We start from the raw sequence: 15,487 nt of genomic DNA, 5'->3' as shown, positions 1-15,487 counted from the left end.
TGATCCCGGAGTCCTGGGATCGAGCCCCACATCAGGCTCCTCTGCTGGGAGCCTGCTTCTTCCTCTCCCACTCCCCCTGCTTCTGTTCCCTCTCTTGCTGGCTGTCTCTATCAAATAAATAAAATCTTTAAAAAAAAAAAAAAAAAAAAGAAAGTCTATGGGGAAAAATGTTTACTTCTGTCTTTGGCATTAAAATCTACACAAATCTGCAGCATTTAAAATTTCCAGTACAAAGTATTAAACACAGACAAAGATTCAATTGGTAGTGAAAAGGGGCTCTATATAGATTTTCTATGTAGAGTCTGGGACATTTTCAATCCCTCTTAGCTGGTCTGCAGAGTAACTACATTCCCTGAATGAGCAGGGAGAGTCATACAGGCAGCAAAGCATTTGAGACCTTTTCATATGATTCCCTTTGATAGAAGGAAAAGAGAAGTATATGAGGAAAAATATAAGTTCCTTTCTGGAAAAAAAAAATTCTGTTACTAAGTCCCAAATTAGATGTTTTATATAACATTTTTACCTGTATATTAACAACTTCACAAAGTAGGTCTCATTATTTCATAGATGTGGGAAATGAGGATCAGAAAAGTCTAAGTGTTTTGATTTGTCCCATGGCTAATAAGTCAGAACTTGAATCTAGTTCTGACTAAATCTAAAAGATTTACTTTAGAACTTTAGGTGACTCAGCATGAGGGCATCATCTACCTTCTGTGAGAGGAATAAATGCTCTAAGGTAAGGGTGCCGAGGAAGGCAAATTGGGACTCGGAAAGAAGCTACTTCACCAATTTTATTCATTCAACAAATACTTACGGAGCACCCACAGATCAGGTACTCATAGGTTTTCTCTCTTAATTACATCTAAATTCTTGTAAAGCCTCTAGGAGATTATATAATTTCTCTTTCCAGAGTTTCCATGTTCCTAAGGCCTATGTGCCATTGATTCCTAGGCCAATGTGACATTCCTTTTTTTCCCCTCACACATGCCTGGATGAAATCACGCCAACCCTCAGCAGCTTTTAGAAGTGATGGCTTTACTAGAGTATTTATGATAAAAATAATAACTTCAACAGCATAACTGGAAATAAATATTATTTTCCAACAACAAAAATTTAACAAATGGTTAAGTAGAGGGAGATGGACAGATATGACCGTATCTCGGGATGACAGCTGATAACTAAGATAGATTCCCTACCCACCATCAACATGTTATAGTATTAAAATAAATAAATTCTGTAAGCAGAATAGCTGCTTCCTCTTTTTAGTATGATTAACTTATTCATTTTTCAAAATATTCTATTTGTCTCCCTGACTTTAAATTCAGATAATGTAGTCTTTGGATTAAAGACAAGAATGAGGGAAAATATTAGTTTCTTATCTCAGTTAAGATGCTGGTTTACAGAGGCAGCAAATCATGCAAGGCCTTTTCTTAGGATTCTTTTTGATAAGAGGGGATAAGAAACTGCTTCACTTCATCATGCCTCAGTTTCCTCGATAAGTAAAATGAAGAGCTATCCTGGCTGCCCCTTCAGCTTGACAGAAACTAAACCTTGTTGCATAAAGCTCCTGAGTGGGTGGGTGCCGAGTACCATTCAAAACCAACAATTCCCCAATCTCAGTTGCAAGTTCTTACTCTATATTTGAGCCAACACAACACCAATGAAAAGATTAAATCAAGGGTTTTGAGGCGAGAAGGGAAAGGCTAGGCTCAACACCACTGAAAAGAAAGGGCAGCTTCCCCCCCCCCCCAACCTTATATTAAGAGATAATTCTGAATTGTCCCAGCCAGAACACTAGGAAGACATGTCCAATTCAGGCCAGAGTGTGGCTTTTGAAGTGAAGGGGTATCGCAATGCTCTGGAGTTCACTCCCCCCCGCACATACACAAACACAAGCACACAGCGCCCCAACGCTGTTTGTCCCCTCGGCCTCAGAGCCCTGCCAGTTGGCAAACCCAAGCCAGGAAGTTGTCAATTCCAATTGCGTTTAAGGCCATGTAGTCCTATTAAAGAAGCCTTGCTGGTTAAGGGGCGTCCTCTGTTTCCAAAGCATGGGAAAAAAAAAAAAAGCGCTCTGCTTAGATTGGAGCTGGCAACTTTCACTGACTAGAGTTTTCAAGGAGCTATGAATGAGTTTAACAAAGGAGGTCTGTGGCTAGTTTCTGGCTGAAGTCCATGTCAACAGTTTTTAAGGTCACAGGCCACACTAACTAACATTTATTCCCAGCAGACCCTGTTCTAAACACAAGCTGTAAGTAGTACAAATTTGGAATTTCTCTGTAATCCCTTGAGATATTCCTGATCCTTCCACATGTTTCTGCCCAATTAAAAACAATTCTCACTTTGCACCACAAGAGAGGCCGAGCTCCGCGATCTCAGTCCATCCTTAGGGTAGATGAACAAAAACCTGGCAAATCAAAGGGCTCGAGTGGGGAAGGGAAGGAATTCAGCTGGATCACACTGAAAAGTGCAGACAGCTCCCCAGGGGCTCAGTTTGTGAAAGAATAAAACGGGTTATGACAGAGATCCTGAGGCCATAAAAAGCAGGTTTGAGGCACGCATTGGGAATAGGTTCCTAGTCCCCTTACACAAATAAGATAGAAATTTCTGAAGAAATTAAAAGGTCACCTAGGTGAGTGGAGAACAGCTATAATCTACAGGACAGATGCTAAATAGCCCACTGTGAAATTAATACGATCATTTCTCAATTAAGATGAACTCTAACTCACTTTTAACATTTTCAAAATCAAGACGCTTCTTGAAATCAATCTGAAACCTTAATACAGCCCTCTTTTTCCCCCCTGAAAAGCCATTTTCACATCAATGGTGCATTTCACGACTGATGGTGTTACTTTAAATCTTGCAAGGCCACACGGAAATAATGACTTTGAGCTGAGCATCAAGAACCTCACTTAGTCCTCCTGGCTACCATGGGAAATATCTTCTGTTTTATGGATGAGGAAACAGGCTCAGAAGGGTGATATGACTTGCTTACATTCCTACAGCTAGTAAGTGGTAGAATCAAAATTTGAACGCAGATCTTCCCAGGGCTCAAAACACAGATCTTCCCAGAGCTCAAATCTATACCACAAATTGGGCGGGGGGTGGGAGTGGGGGAGGAACGACACAAACCCGCTAGAGCATCAGTCATCACTTTGGTAGTTAAAGCATGTTGTTTATAACTTCTATATATTTGGAATCATGTGCTATATGAAGGTAGATATCATTTTTCCAAATTAAAAAATACATAAACTGTGGTGCAATGAATATTTGGGTTGTTCATGACAAGATAAAACTGCCAGAACTACTTATTATAGACATAAAAAGAAGAAAATTAGAAACACCCGTAATTCCATTACCTAATTATTCTTATTGTTAATACTTTGTTATCCAATCAACCCACCATTTTTCTATGAATTTCTTACAAAATACAGATCATATCATAATTCATCTCTTGCTTCTTCTGCATAACATTATGTCCTAAATGTTCAGTATCGTTGAAGGATCACCAAAAACATCATTTTAATGGCAATGCTGTATCAGAGTTTAGCTCTCCCCCTCCATGAATGGCTTCTAATTTTTCATTCCATATGCTACAATAAACATCTTCATACATGTACTGTACATATATTCCTAAGTTTTCCTTAGAACAGATTCCTAAAAGTGGGAATAATTTAAGGGTTTTTAATATATATTGCCAATTGTTTTCTAGGAACGTTGGACCATTTTATACCCTCCCTTACCAACAGTGTGTAAATGCCCACCTTGTGGCCACCAAGAGTCACCTTTGAAGTTGACATGACCAGGTTCATGAAGACTTGGTTATGTACATGCCCACACAAATCATACCTCTGACAAGGACGTGATGTTACCAATTGGTCTGTCCTTCTAGTAGTAACTCTAGCACTGTGTAATGTTGTAAGGTGCCAACGACTACCCTGCCAGGATCTTTGCTTACATTATCTCTAATCCTCACCAAAAAAGTAGATATGAGAAAATTAAGGCTCAAAAAGAATAAATGAAGCACCCAAAAGCACATGTCCACACTGGCAGCACTAGGAGTCAAGCCCTGCGTGCACTCCTGACCATGCTCCCCAGGCCATGCCACCTCATAGTTCATTTCACCTTTCAGGGATGATCGGCTTTCCTCCCACCTCCCCATGGGCTGCCACTTTCCCTAGCAATGCCTCTTTAGTTAATAAGGCCAGTGAAGGACAATACCCACATCTCATGGGCTTTGAGAAAGAAAAGCAGGTTGCCTGTCTTCTTTAAGCAAGGAGTAAGAAGTAGCAGCATGTGACTATGGCAATGCTTGCACACAGGTGGCAGAACCATAAAATGCCACTGCCACATTAGACAGCAATTTGGCATTATGCAATAAAATTGAAGAGAAATGAATCCTATGACATAGCTGTTCATCTCCTAGGTTTATACACCAAAAAACCAGGCTATCTGTTCGAAAATGTTCATAAAAGCCAGGAACTAGGAACAGCCCAACAGCCACCTACAGTCAAAGGCTTCAACAAATTATAGTATAGTCATACAATGTGGAATGTTACAGAGCAACGAAAACAAACTACAACTATAAGCAACAGCATGGTTGAATCTCAGGCGTTCGGCAAAAGAAATAAGACTTAACAATTCCAAATTGTATAATTCAGTTCATACAGAGTTCAAAACCAGAGAAAACTATACCACATTATTTAGGGATGCATATATAGGTGACAAAAATTATTCTGCGGAGCAGGAGATTTCTTAGGTGGTGATTACACAGGTATTTGCTTTATAATTATTAGTGTGTACTTAGGTTTGCTTATGTGTGTACATATAGATAAATATTTATATACTTATGTATACTTACGTGTGTGTGTGGTTAAACTCCATGCACTTTTCTATTTGCAGATTTTATCTCACAATTTGCAAAAAGCAGGCACAGGGTTGTAATTAAACATTTACATAGCAGATAGAATAATCAAAGAACTTTATCAAGTCTCCACTGTTTTATTTAATCTTCACCACAATATTCTGAATTAGTATCATCATCAATCCACCGCTGAAGTAACTGAGACAAAGACAAATGATGGGTAAGGGAAAACATTTTTATTATAAAGGCAATTTTTAAGATTTTTTAAAAAAATCAAATATAGCACAAGTGTTCTTTCTATTACAAGACAAGTACTGAATGTGAGGAAAGGACGAGTTCAGGGAGGAGCTCCACTATACGAAAGTTAACTATCTCTTCAAATAAAAAGATCTAGAATTACAATCTCTGGGGAATTTTAATGAAAAGTAAAAAAAAAAAAAAAAAAGAAGAAGAAGAAGAAAAAGAAAAAAGAAAAGATATAAAAACAAGTTATTGTCTCCAGTGGTCAGGAAACATTGGTTATCTTTTAACAAGGATGAGCAACATTTAGTATACTTTCATATACTAATAAAAAAGGAAAAAGTACAAACTAAAAATTTCTCTAAAATTGGTATCCAAAATTAGAATTGTTTTTTTTTTTTTTAACAGAGGTGACCATAAAAATTCTAACTGAGCAGAAAACTAAACCCTAGCAAATATACCTCCTTAAGTCTTTTGGCTTGGAATTGTTTTTGTTTGCAGTGGCTTTTTGTTTTTTAGTCCCCCCAAAACTTCTTACTTTCCTATGGGACTAAAATAAAAAATAAAAAAAAAAAAAGGAAACCAGTCATTAAGAGCTCAGGCAAAAAAAAGTACAGGGCACTAGATTTCACCCAACTTCGTTTTCCACCACAGTTTAAAATAAGTTTTCTTCCTTAATGTTAAGTTTTTTAGAGCCAAGGATTTTTTGCTGCATTTTGGGCTCATTACTACACATAAAGAGCTAGTTAAAATACCAGACTGAATAAATGAACAATGAGACAATTAACCCCACATACAAAGCTCCACCCACTTTACTTCAAAGGCATTTGAAATAGAATGGATTAGAAACCATAAATGATGCCTCTCAGAATTAATTTTATAATAAATGTTGCTTTGTGTTATAGATAAGGGATTTAAAAATCTCCACAGTGGCAGCCTAACACCTGTGAACTGAGTTAAAGGGCAACTGCCCTTGGTTGTGTTGAAGATTACTGGTAGTTTCCTGTCCCATGAATAAGAAATAAAAACCTACTCAATTTCCACTGCATACTGTAAGACAGAATTTTACCTACAATGTTTAAAAATTCTGTACATTTCTACATAAAGTTTTAAGATATGTGTAATCTGTTCTCATTCAGAATGCAATTAATCAAAATTCAAAATTTATATTGCTACCTAACTTTTAAAGTATTCCCTCTATGCTACATTACTGTTTTTGCCATTCACAATACAACTCATTTTGATGAAAAGGATTAAAGATGTAAATGTACAAAGTGAAATATGGAGAGGAAAAGTAAACTAAGTACTTTATTTACCACTTGATTTAATGAAGACTTTGGATACTATTTCCATATTTTATGTTCATTGTTTTCAGAAGTTAATAACTATTCCTCCTTGTCAAGAATCTAGTAATAGCTCACACGTTAAGATAAAAAGTAGTTGAGGGGTTTCGGTTTTTTGTGGGTTTGTTTGTTTTTTTAACAAAATTACGAAAGTAATTAGCCAAATGACAAAGTCACTCCAGCAAATGCATTTTTTAAAAGAAGCTAAGTCTCAGCAAAAAATACTTTCTCAGATTTTCCTAAGAGCTTTCTTCCCTTTTAAATCAATCTCACACAAAGTACATAGTCAAAAACATTCTCAGGAAAGAATATTAATGATATGCAAAGATGCTTACACTATACTAAGTGAAAAGGCTAGATACAAAACTCTACCTACAGCATGATCCCATTCAACGAAGAAAACTCCTCAAGTCACTATGAGAGTCGTGGGATGTTAGATCGCTTCTCTTAAGTTTTCTAAATTCTTCTAACGAGAAAGTATATCTTCATAATCTCTTAAAATGACATCCTAAAAATAAGTGGCTCATAATTGATTATGAGAATTCTAGGATCTTCAAACGTTAGATGGCATAATGATTTTTCTGTTTGACATGATGTAAAGAGGTACACAATTACCTCAGTCTCCTGGAGCTTCTCCATGAGGGACAAATGCTAGGCTTCCCACTGCTTCTAAACTGATCACTGGAAGGGCCAGACAACCTAAATTCAGACTCCTCTTTGTATTCACAAATCTAACTTGCTCTTAAAATAAGAGTGCAGCTTAGATCCAAAGGGCAATTTTAGGTGTGAAGCATACTGAGTTATTTTCCTTTCTACCTCCTGCCCAGTGAAAAGGAAAGATAAGGCTCAAATAAATGCCTTCTGCTTGTTGTTGCTGTTATAGGAAAGTGGTTGGCTTGGGGTAAGGGGGGGGGGGGGTCCAAAAAAATTTGCTGACACTCAAACTCCACTAAAAAGCATCGACTGGCTTCTCCTGTAGAATGTTTTCCGTCTCCCAAAAAAGGGTTCCTCGTGTGGAATTCTTAAGACTCTTTCAGAAGGCAGGCTCGGTTTTACTGGTTTTTCATTCAAACATACTTTGCTTCAGATTTAAACAGAACTGATCATTTTCTTTATAATCATACGGTTGGATAGTTCCCACAGACTGCAATGATGCTGGCCTTGATGCTAATTGGAGGTCACTGAGTCTAGAAAAGCCTTAGATCCCGGTGGCCTTGGCCTTATTCTCCGGAGCTGGAAGAATCATTGCCATACCCTGGACAAACTCTGGACTGGGGGGTCAAAAAGACTGCTATTAGCCAGCTAAAGAATATGGGACAAAAATCTCTTTTCAGGTCTCAATTTCATGATTTATAAAATGAGGGTGGGCTGTAGCATATTATTTCTAAGAACTCTTTTTGACAGCTCACCTCTGAAATGATTGTGCAGTGGCAAACTACCCATCAAGGCTCCTTTAACTAAATACAAGCAGAGAGATGAAAAAACTTTTGAATCTCATAATGGCTGCTTTGTTGGCAAGAAAATAAAATTTGAGTTCTGAATCAGGGCCAAAAGTAAGTTACTAGAAATATGCCCAAAGCCACTGAAAGCATGAGCTTTGGCTTGGATTTGGGGTTCCAAACCAAATTTCCTCTTACTCCTGGTGAGATCTTAGGCAAGTCACTGTATCTCCCTCAGTCTCAACTCCTACTTCTCTATAATGGAGATAATTTCATAAGGTTGCAATAAGAATAAATGAGAATTATGTAAGCCATGGTATGTCAAATAAAGACTAACAAATGATCATTACCCCTCCTTTCCAAATCCTCTGTAGTGAGCTGTCCTGACTTAGTCTACCCATCTACAAAATGGTCTAACGACATTAAGCATCAGCAGGAGTTGCTAGAGGTAGCAAGATGAGTGGTATATGGTGGGGGGACAACAGACACTACAAGAACCAAAGTGCACTCCTGGAGTTCCTAGGGAGGTTTCACTTGTTGCTCTGTAGTGAGCTTCACGAGCATTAAAACAAGGAAATGCTCTGCTTTCAAAACAGATCGAGAAAATATCACGGTCTCTTGTAATCTCCAACTCATTCGGTCTCAAAATGAAAAATTTCTTTTAGCTGAAGTCTTGAAGTTTCAATTACCCATAATGCTGGGCTCAGGTGGCTTGAGGAAAGGCTGAGCTAGGGGCTGGTGTCCTTTGAAAAGGACCAGGAGGAGAAAAGCAGCTTCCTCCCCCAGCAGACAGCCCTGAGGCTGGCTGCGGCTACAGAAGCCACACCTGTCTTTCCAACTGTCCAGCCTCCCAGTCCTCAAACAGCAGGCCACGAGGAGAGCGAGGGCAGTTTCATTTATTTCCCTTTCTTCTCTTCAAAGGTGATTTTTTTAAAAAAACTGTACAGCTTGTTACTATTGGTGAGTTGTGGCTCCCCAGAGGATTAGACGTTTCTAAGCATGAAGGCATCTGTGTGGCAATAAAACATGCAACATTCCCCAACCAGTACATTTTTTTTAATTAAGAAAAAAAAAGTTATCACCTCCCACAAAGTGATGTGATGAGCACATTTGCCATGCAAGCCTTTCAAAACACTGAAGATCTCAGGAAGGGTCCGAGGGCTACTAAGCCAGAGCCTCCACAGGACCCGTGCCAGGGGTTCAGCTGCGGACAGATCCACGATGGGTAGAATTATAATCCATCATAGCAACTGGGCCTTCTCCCAGCTGACCATTCAGAAGATGACACTGTACCCACCATACTTTTACAGGGAGGAATTAAGAAGAAATCAAACAGCTCCAGAGAGATGGAAATACTCAAAAAGCAGAGGAAAGTCTTCCATTAAATAATATGAAAGATCCAGGTTTTCCAAATGGTATTTAAGGCATTGGGGAAGAAAAGCTGATTTCTCCCAGAGGGGCCCCAGCTTTGATGCCCAAACTGCCCTCAAACATCAGGCTGTGCAGTTTTGTATGGCAGGGTACCCTCAGGCGAGACAACCATAAATAGCTTAAAACAAGAATAGGAGATTCCATCTGTTTCTGGAATATTTCAGCAGCACCTGCTTTCAAGGTAAAAATCTGGGAGCTGTCCCCACAGCCTTCCTTCCCAACTCCCTTCCCCATCCCCCATACACTTATTTTAAACCAAAGCAGCTAACACACAATCCATCCAAAAGGGCTTCTGCCACCGCACCTGCCTAAGGAAAGAGCCCTTTGATTTTTCTCCTGAACTGTACGTGTTGTTTTAAAAACACTGAAACAGTTAGAGAAAGCAAAGTTCTTAAAACCAGACTCTTTTATTATTACTTCTAGCTTCTTTTTTTCTCTGTGAAAACTGAGATTTCTGTGTTTATAGTAGAAATGAGTACCAAGCGGATGAAAAAGGACGCAATAGTTGTGTCTGCCATTAAGTCAGAAAGTGTTCCAGAAGGAAGATGGTTATCACTTAACACAATTAATGTCTAAACACAAGCCCATATGCCAACTTGCATGGAAAGGAGGACGAGAATTCCCCAACAAGGTCCCAAGAACATATTTCATTGTTATAGTTAAAACGACAATGACAACAAACAAACCTAAAGTTGAGGCTTGAAAATTCCAATCTAAGTCAGAGTGCTACCCCAAAGTGAGGTCAGCATCCCTCTAACAATAGCCAGAAAATCCCAAGCATGTGCAAATAGCAATTTCAGGTACAAAAAGCCATTTTCCCTTTAGTCTACAAACATCAATGTTCCTAATGCCTGCCCTATCATCTGATGATGCTCCATTTGCTACGGGGTAAATCCAGATTCTTGAGCATGTCCCACAAGGGCTTTCCCAACCTGGCTCCAAGACATTTATGGCATCATCTCCTGCCACCACCATTGTCATAGCAGTGCTCCATCTTGCTGTACCTTTCATTTCTCTGGGCCATAACATGCCGGTTCTCACTGCCTACAAAGTTCTCCAATTCTCCTCCAGGCAAGCCCTCAGTGATTCTTTAAGACCCAGTTTAACTGGAAACCATCAGCAACACTTTCCCTGATTCTTCAAGCCAGAGATGGGCACTGCCTAATCAGTGACCCCAAAGAAACTTACACATACATATTTTTTTTAAATAGCACTTATCACAGTATATTTTACTTGTTTACATAGTCCCTTCCGAAAGATTGAGTGGCTCCTGAGACAGTAAGGATAGCCAAAGTGAAACAGGAGATGGGTATCAAAATCAGAGGTGGCCCGGGAACAGTGCACCCAGAAGCACATTAAATTTTAAATTTGGTAAAGGACCAAAAGTACGCAATGCTTTCAGTGTGTAAGACGAAGTTTAAAAAGTTCAGCTCATCAAAATCTTGAATGATCAGGGTATCTGAAAGGTTCTCATAGGGGACGCTGGGGGGAGATCTTTTTGCCTGTTTTCGGGTAAATAAAAGCCAAAGACCAAATGCTACACACTGCTCACTCCTGGTATATACTATGTACTAAGATACCTACTAATTGAATAACAATTTAAACGTTAAACTAAAAAAATCTTAGATACTGTCTTGATGAAACAAGTTATTCCTTCTCAAAATATATAATAGGTTCTGAACAGTTTTATATGGATATAAAGACAGTTACTCAAACTTTCTCAAGACTTAAATAAGATTCCTATACATAAAGGAGAAAATTGTAGAACATTATTCTTTTTAAAGTTCCTTTATAAAGAGTAAAGAAATTTAATTATTGTGTGACATCTCTCCCATAGGCCACCCCCACAAACAACACAGTTATGGCTTTGAACTCTTAGGCTCTTTCTGTTCCTCCAAAACCATAAGTTGGCTATAAGTAACATATTACAGTTTTAGCCTTGATGGAACATGTGTCATTCAGACAAATCAGAAGCTGTAAAAAAATTATGGTTCTAGGTCACTTTATGCTATTTGAAAGATTTCAGAGGTAAATGCTTAAACCACACACCAGACTCAGCTGGTGCTACTGGAAAATGCTACCACACACTCTCACATTCCTGGGTTTATGAGGAAGGACTTACCAATAACTATTGTTCTCCTAGCTGTGCTTTTAATCCAGTATTGACTACCATCCAGCAAAGAGTTGAATAATATTATGGCAAATCTCAAGGAAAAGTAAAATGCTTTAAGAGAAAGAACTAGTCAACTGTGGGAAGAAATAATGCATTTGACTTTACATACCATGGTATCTGTGTTAATGAGAATTGTTTATACTCTAGCACAACTACATTTCTGTCAAAGTTAGCTGGAGATAGAACTTAAACCAATTTTTAAAAAATGTTTCAAAATAAACACAGGGCTTACTGATCAGGAATTCTTTCCTTCATAAAACAAGTATTACTAAGAGCTTACAAGGCATAGCCATTCCTCAATATACTTTGAGTATATTTGTGGACAAAACAGATAAAACTTCCCAGGCTTCATGGAACTTACATTCTAGGGGGAGGAACAGACAATGCTTATAACAATGAACCCAATAACTTATACTGTATAAAGGATGTCTAAGAACCTTTCATTGTGAAATGAAGTTTAAATTTTCTAATACTGATGGCCTAGTCCTTTCTGGACACAATGTCTGTCACTCAACAACTAGATGTCCCTGGTGAGATTCAAAGGTACACCTCTTACAACTAACAGAAATAAGTTTAGGAATATGAACCACATCTCTCTACAAATAACTGTATTTCACATTTTCTCTTGAACTGGTGTCCCACGAGGTCCATCTTCTCACTCAGAACACAGTGTCCTGTTCTTCCATTCAAACAGAATACACCTGTCTCTGAAAGCCATGCACACAATATCTTGGCCAAGCGCTGCACTAAGTGCTGGAGATACAAAGTTGTGTAAGACACAATCTTTACCCTTAAAGAGTTAATTTCAGAGTAACAGGAGGAAGAGGTAAAAGGAAGCTCAAGGTTTATGAGTGTGTAACTGACGTATGCATAGCATGCTGGGTACACCCAGAGGAGAGGATGATTTCCTCTGCCTGAAGAACGCTGCTCTGGGTGGATGGATAAATGTATGAAGGCAGAAAAGTCTAGCAACTCATATGGGCCAGGAAGCATAGGAGCCTAGGGGAGCAGTCAGAGAGGAAGTGATCCTAAAAAGCTAAATCCTGGAACAGGGGAGGCTACGTCTGCACAGACATCATCACCGGAAGTTACGCCTCTCATGGGAAGAAATGGAAAGCAAAAGTAGAGGTGGCTTATGAATAGACAAGCTGGAGTACTGGGCACACTAAGAATAGTGACTGGACCTCAAGGCACTGGTTAACTAATGGGAAAGCATCTGAAAAAAAAAGCAAAGAGACCAAGCATCTCCAAAAGGCAAGGAGACCAACAGTGCTAATAGTACCCAGACCCAAACTGCACCTGCGTTCTCCCGGCAGACCTCTCCAGTGAACATGCTGCCAACTAGTCACCCAAGGTTAACAGCAGACCCTTCCATTCATTTGCCAGTCTCAATTCAGCAATGTCTCCAAACCAAGCCACAGGGGAAGTGCCACTGTGTGTGCCTTCCACCAACACACAAGCTGGATGAGATAAAGTGAGTTCCCCGCCCCCCCCCCGTGTTGAATACCCATGAAACCCATGGCCCAGAATTCATCTAGACTCTATCTTTAACCACAGTCACTATCCTCTGGCACTAGAATATCAATAGTTAGAAGACACCATGCCATGGAATTGTCCTATGCCTTATATATAGCATTCTGCAGCACGATCATCCATCTCCCCCATTAGTCTTGGGAACTCCTCAAGGGCAGGGACTAGCTAATAGTGGGCACTCAATTAAGGGCTGACAAACAAATGAATGAATTAACCCACCCATTTTTCCCCACAGTTCCAAGCTAGCATAATGGATAGAAAACACACCAATTGCTGCTATTTTTCATTCTAAATGATGGCAACACGAAGGCTAATCAACTAGCTTTCTGTAAGCATGACATCCGTGACCCTACCTACAGACACACAAAGTCAAATACTAGAATCAGAGGAGAGCAATTTTTAAATTTCAATTTTTAAGTAAACAGTTTTCCAGTCTCAAAAATTTGCTGAGTGAATGTGATAGTGTCAGTTCAGAGGCCCACCCCGCCCCCCAAACATGTACATCCCAGCTTTGAAAGGAAGAAACACTATAAACCAAAATATTCAAAAAAACAAAAACAAACAAACAAAAACCTTTCTGCAAAACTTTAAGAACTTGTCTTAAACCCTCATCTCCTCTAAATGACTATATAAATAAACACAGTGCCCTGGCCAAGGCTGAAACAGAACATTAGGCAAAATGGAAGAGAAAATTTTGTTTAAAAAGAAAAAAAAAAAAAAACCAACATTGTTGAATCAAAAAGTAAATAATCATTTACATCAGACTCTAATACCCTAGGCAGGTAGCCCTAGGCAGGTAACCCTTGGGCCGGGGCTACGGAGGCAAGCTTGAGAGCAGCGGTACACATTTAATCTCACAGAGCATCTGGGTTGTACCTCCTTCCTGTGGTCTTTCCAGCAGTTGCCCTCTAGTGCCCGAATTACAGATGTCAAGCTTGGTGAAGAAGAGAGGTGACTTTGCTGATTAACGATAATATTTGTGTAGAGAAATGCATACATAGTGGTCCAGACTGACAGTTATTGAGCAAAGGCACTTCAAAAGTCAGCCCCTCCTTCTCCCGTGGTATGAGGGTGTGTATTTGGGGGGCTGGGGTGGAGGGTCTTTTCTTGGTGAGGAGAAGAAGAAAGTGCAAAAACTAATGTACCAGAGAACCACTCTTTCTGGAATTCAGAGAGTCTGGCCTTTTATCCCTGGGCGCAAGCCCAAGACTGGGGACCCGGGTTTTGTCAGGGGCGCCTCCCCGCTGTCCTGCCCTGGGCTGCTCCACATGAGCAGAGAGAGACAGGAGGCAGGCCCCTCTGACACCTACTTAACCGAGGCAGATGGAGAGGAGAGTGTGTGGGATGCCTTTACTTCTCCCTTAGGAGGCGCCCAGCAGGAGCCCACAGAGCCAGCAGCTCCGAAATCGGATTTCCACACATCCTCCCACCCCAGAACACACCTTGCCCCTCTGGCAGGAGGAAACAGAGCATTAAGCAAGTGTGGCTCTGGTATATGAAGGGGCTTTAGAAGACCTAAAGGAGCCTTCTTCCAGGATTCTGCACTTTTTCCAACCCTCTAGAGAAGTAGCCAAGTTGGGAACCAGTTCCTCCCTCCTGACCCAAAGAGGGCAAGGGTGTTACTTTGAGGAGGACGCAATCAGTGTCTGCAAGACGTCCTGAGCCACAGACACAGACTTTATTAATAATCTTACATACACAAAATGTCCAAGAGAAAGCCTAACAGGCTAATTTCTGACAGCTCCAGATAACAGCAGGAGGAACTGAAGCCATGCTGACTCCCCAGCTTCCCCACACTGCACAGAAGCAAGGATCCCTTTCCCACCCAAGGGATGTGATGCAAATAAATAAATACAATTATCTGCAGAACTTAAAGTGCAAGAACAACACTGTGAAGTCCTTCTCCCCAAGTGCAGTGACTTGTGGGAAACAGATAGGAAAATAAAAAGAACAGCTGGAAAATTTAATTACAGAGGAACAACGCAAAGGCTGACATTGTTTCGCAGAACTAGCCAAGAGCCAAAGCCACTCTCCCTTACCTTAAGATACAGAAGCAGCTCTTCGCTCCTGAAGATAAGCGGCAGAACCCGAATCTCTGTTTGCTGTCAATGTCAGTGAGCACGAACGTGAAGTTCTGGCCAACTTGGCTAACTGTGAGGCTGCAGCAAAGACAGAACAAAGGGGGAAAAAATGAATGTGCAGTAAGTTTCTTGATAAAGTATCTAATCATGACAAGTCGTTGAACCTGTAACATTTCCTTTCTCAGTGGAACGCTTTATAAATGAACTCAAAATTTACACACGTCAAGGGAACAGACTGTGAGCTAGTAAAAAAAAAAAAAAAAAAAGACAGCAAGCAGCCCATTCTAGTGACCACCTCACTGCCAAAGTAGCTACCAAACCTTCCACTTACTGAGTTCAGGCAGGTAGCCCTGTTAATCATCCCACCAAATCCTGAAAGGAGC

General features: G+C 40.0%; 1 protein-coding gene across 6 annotated transcripts in view; it reads right to left on the bottom strand.

Moving 5' to 3' along the window:
* DENND1A (DENN domain containing 1A) overlaps nucleotides 1-15,487 on the bottom strand; it is a 489,116-nt gene that overhangs the window by 318,823 nt on the left and 154,806 nt on the right. For 5 of the 6 annotated variants that reach the window (XM_045790973.2, XM_045790978.2, XM_045790976.2 and 2 more), the window contains one exon: nucleotides 15,063-15,182. In XM_045790973.2, coding sequence (XP_045646929.2) covers nucleotides 15,063-15,182 — 120 coding nt within the window. Of the gene's footprint in view, nucleotides 1-4,861; nucleotides 5,009-15,062; nucleotides 15,183-15,487 lie in introns of those variants that run through there. The other variant, XM_045790981.2, reaches the window with a different exon arrangement.

This window comes from Ursus americanus, chromosome 18 (genome assembly GCF_024610735.1).
Source record: "Ursus americanus isolate L20-20 chromosome 18, mUrsAme1.1.p, whole genome shotgun sequence".
Lineage (NCBI taxonomy): Eukaryota > Metazoa > Chordata > Mammalia > Carnivora > Ursidae > Ursus > Ursus americanus.
The sequence above is the reverse complement of the archived record's forward strand: the minus strand, read 5'-3'. Positions and strand labels throughout refer to the sequence as shown.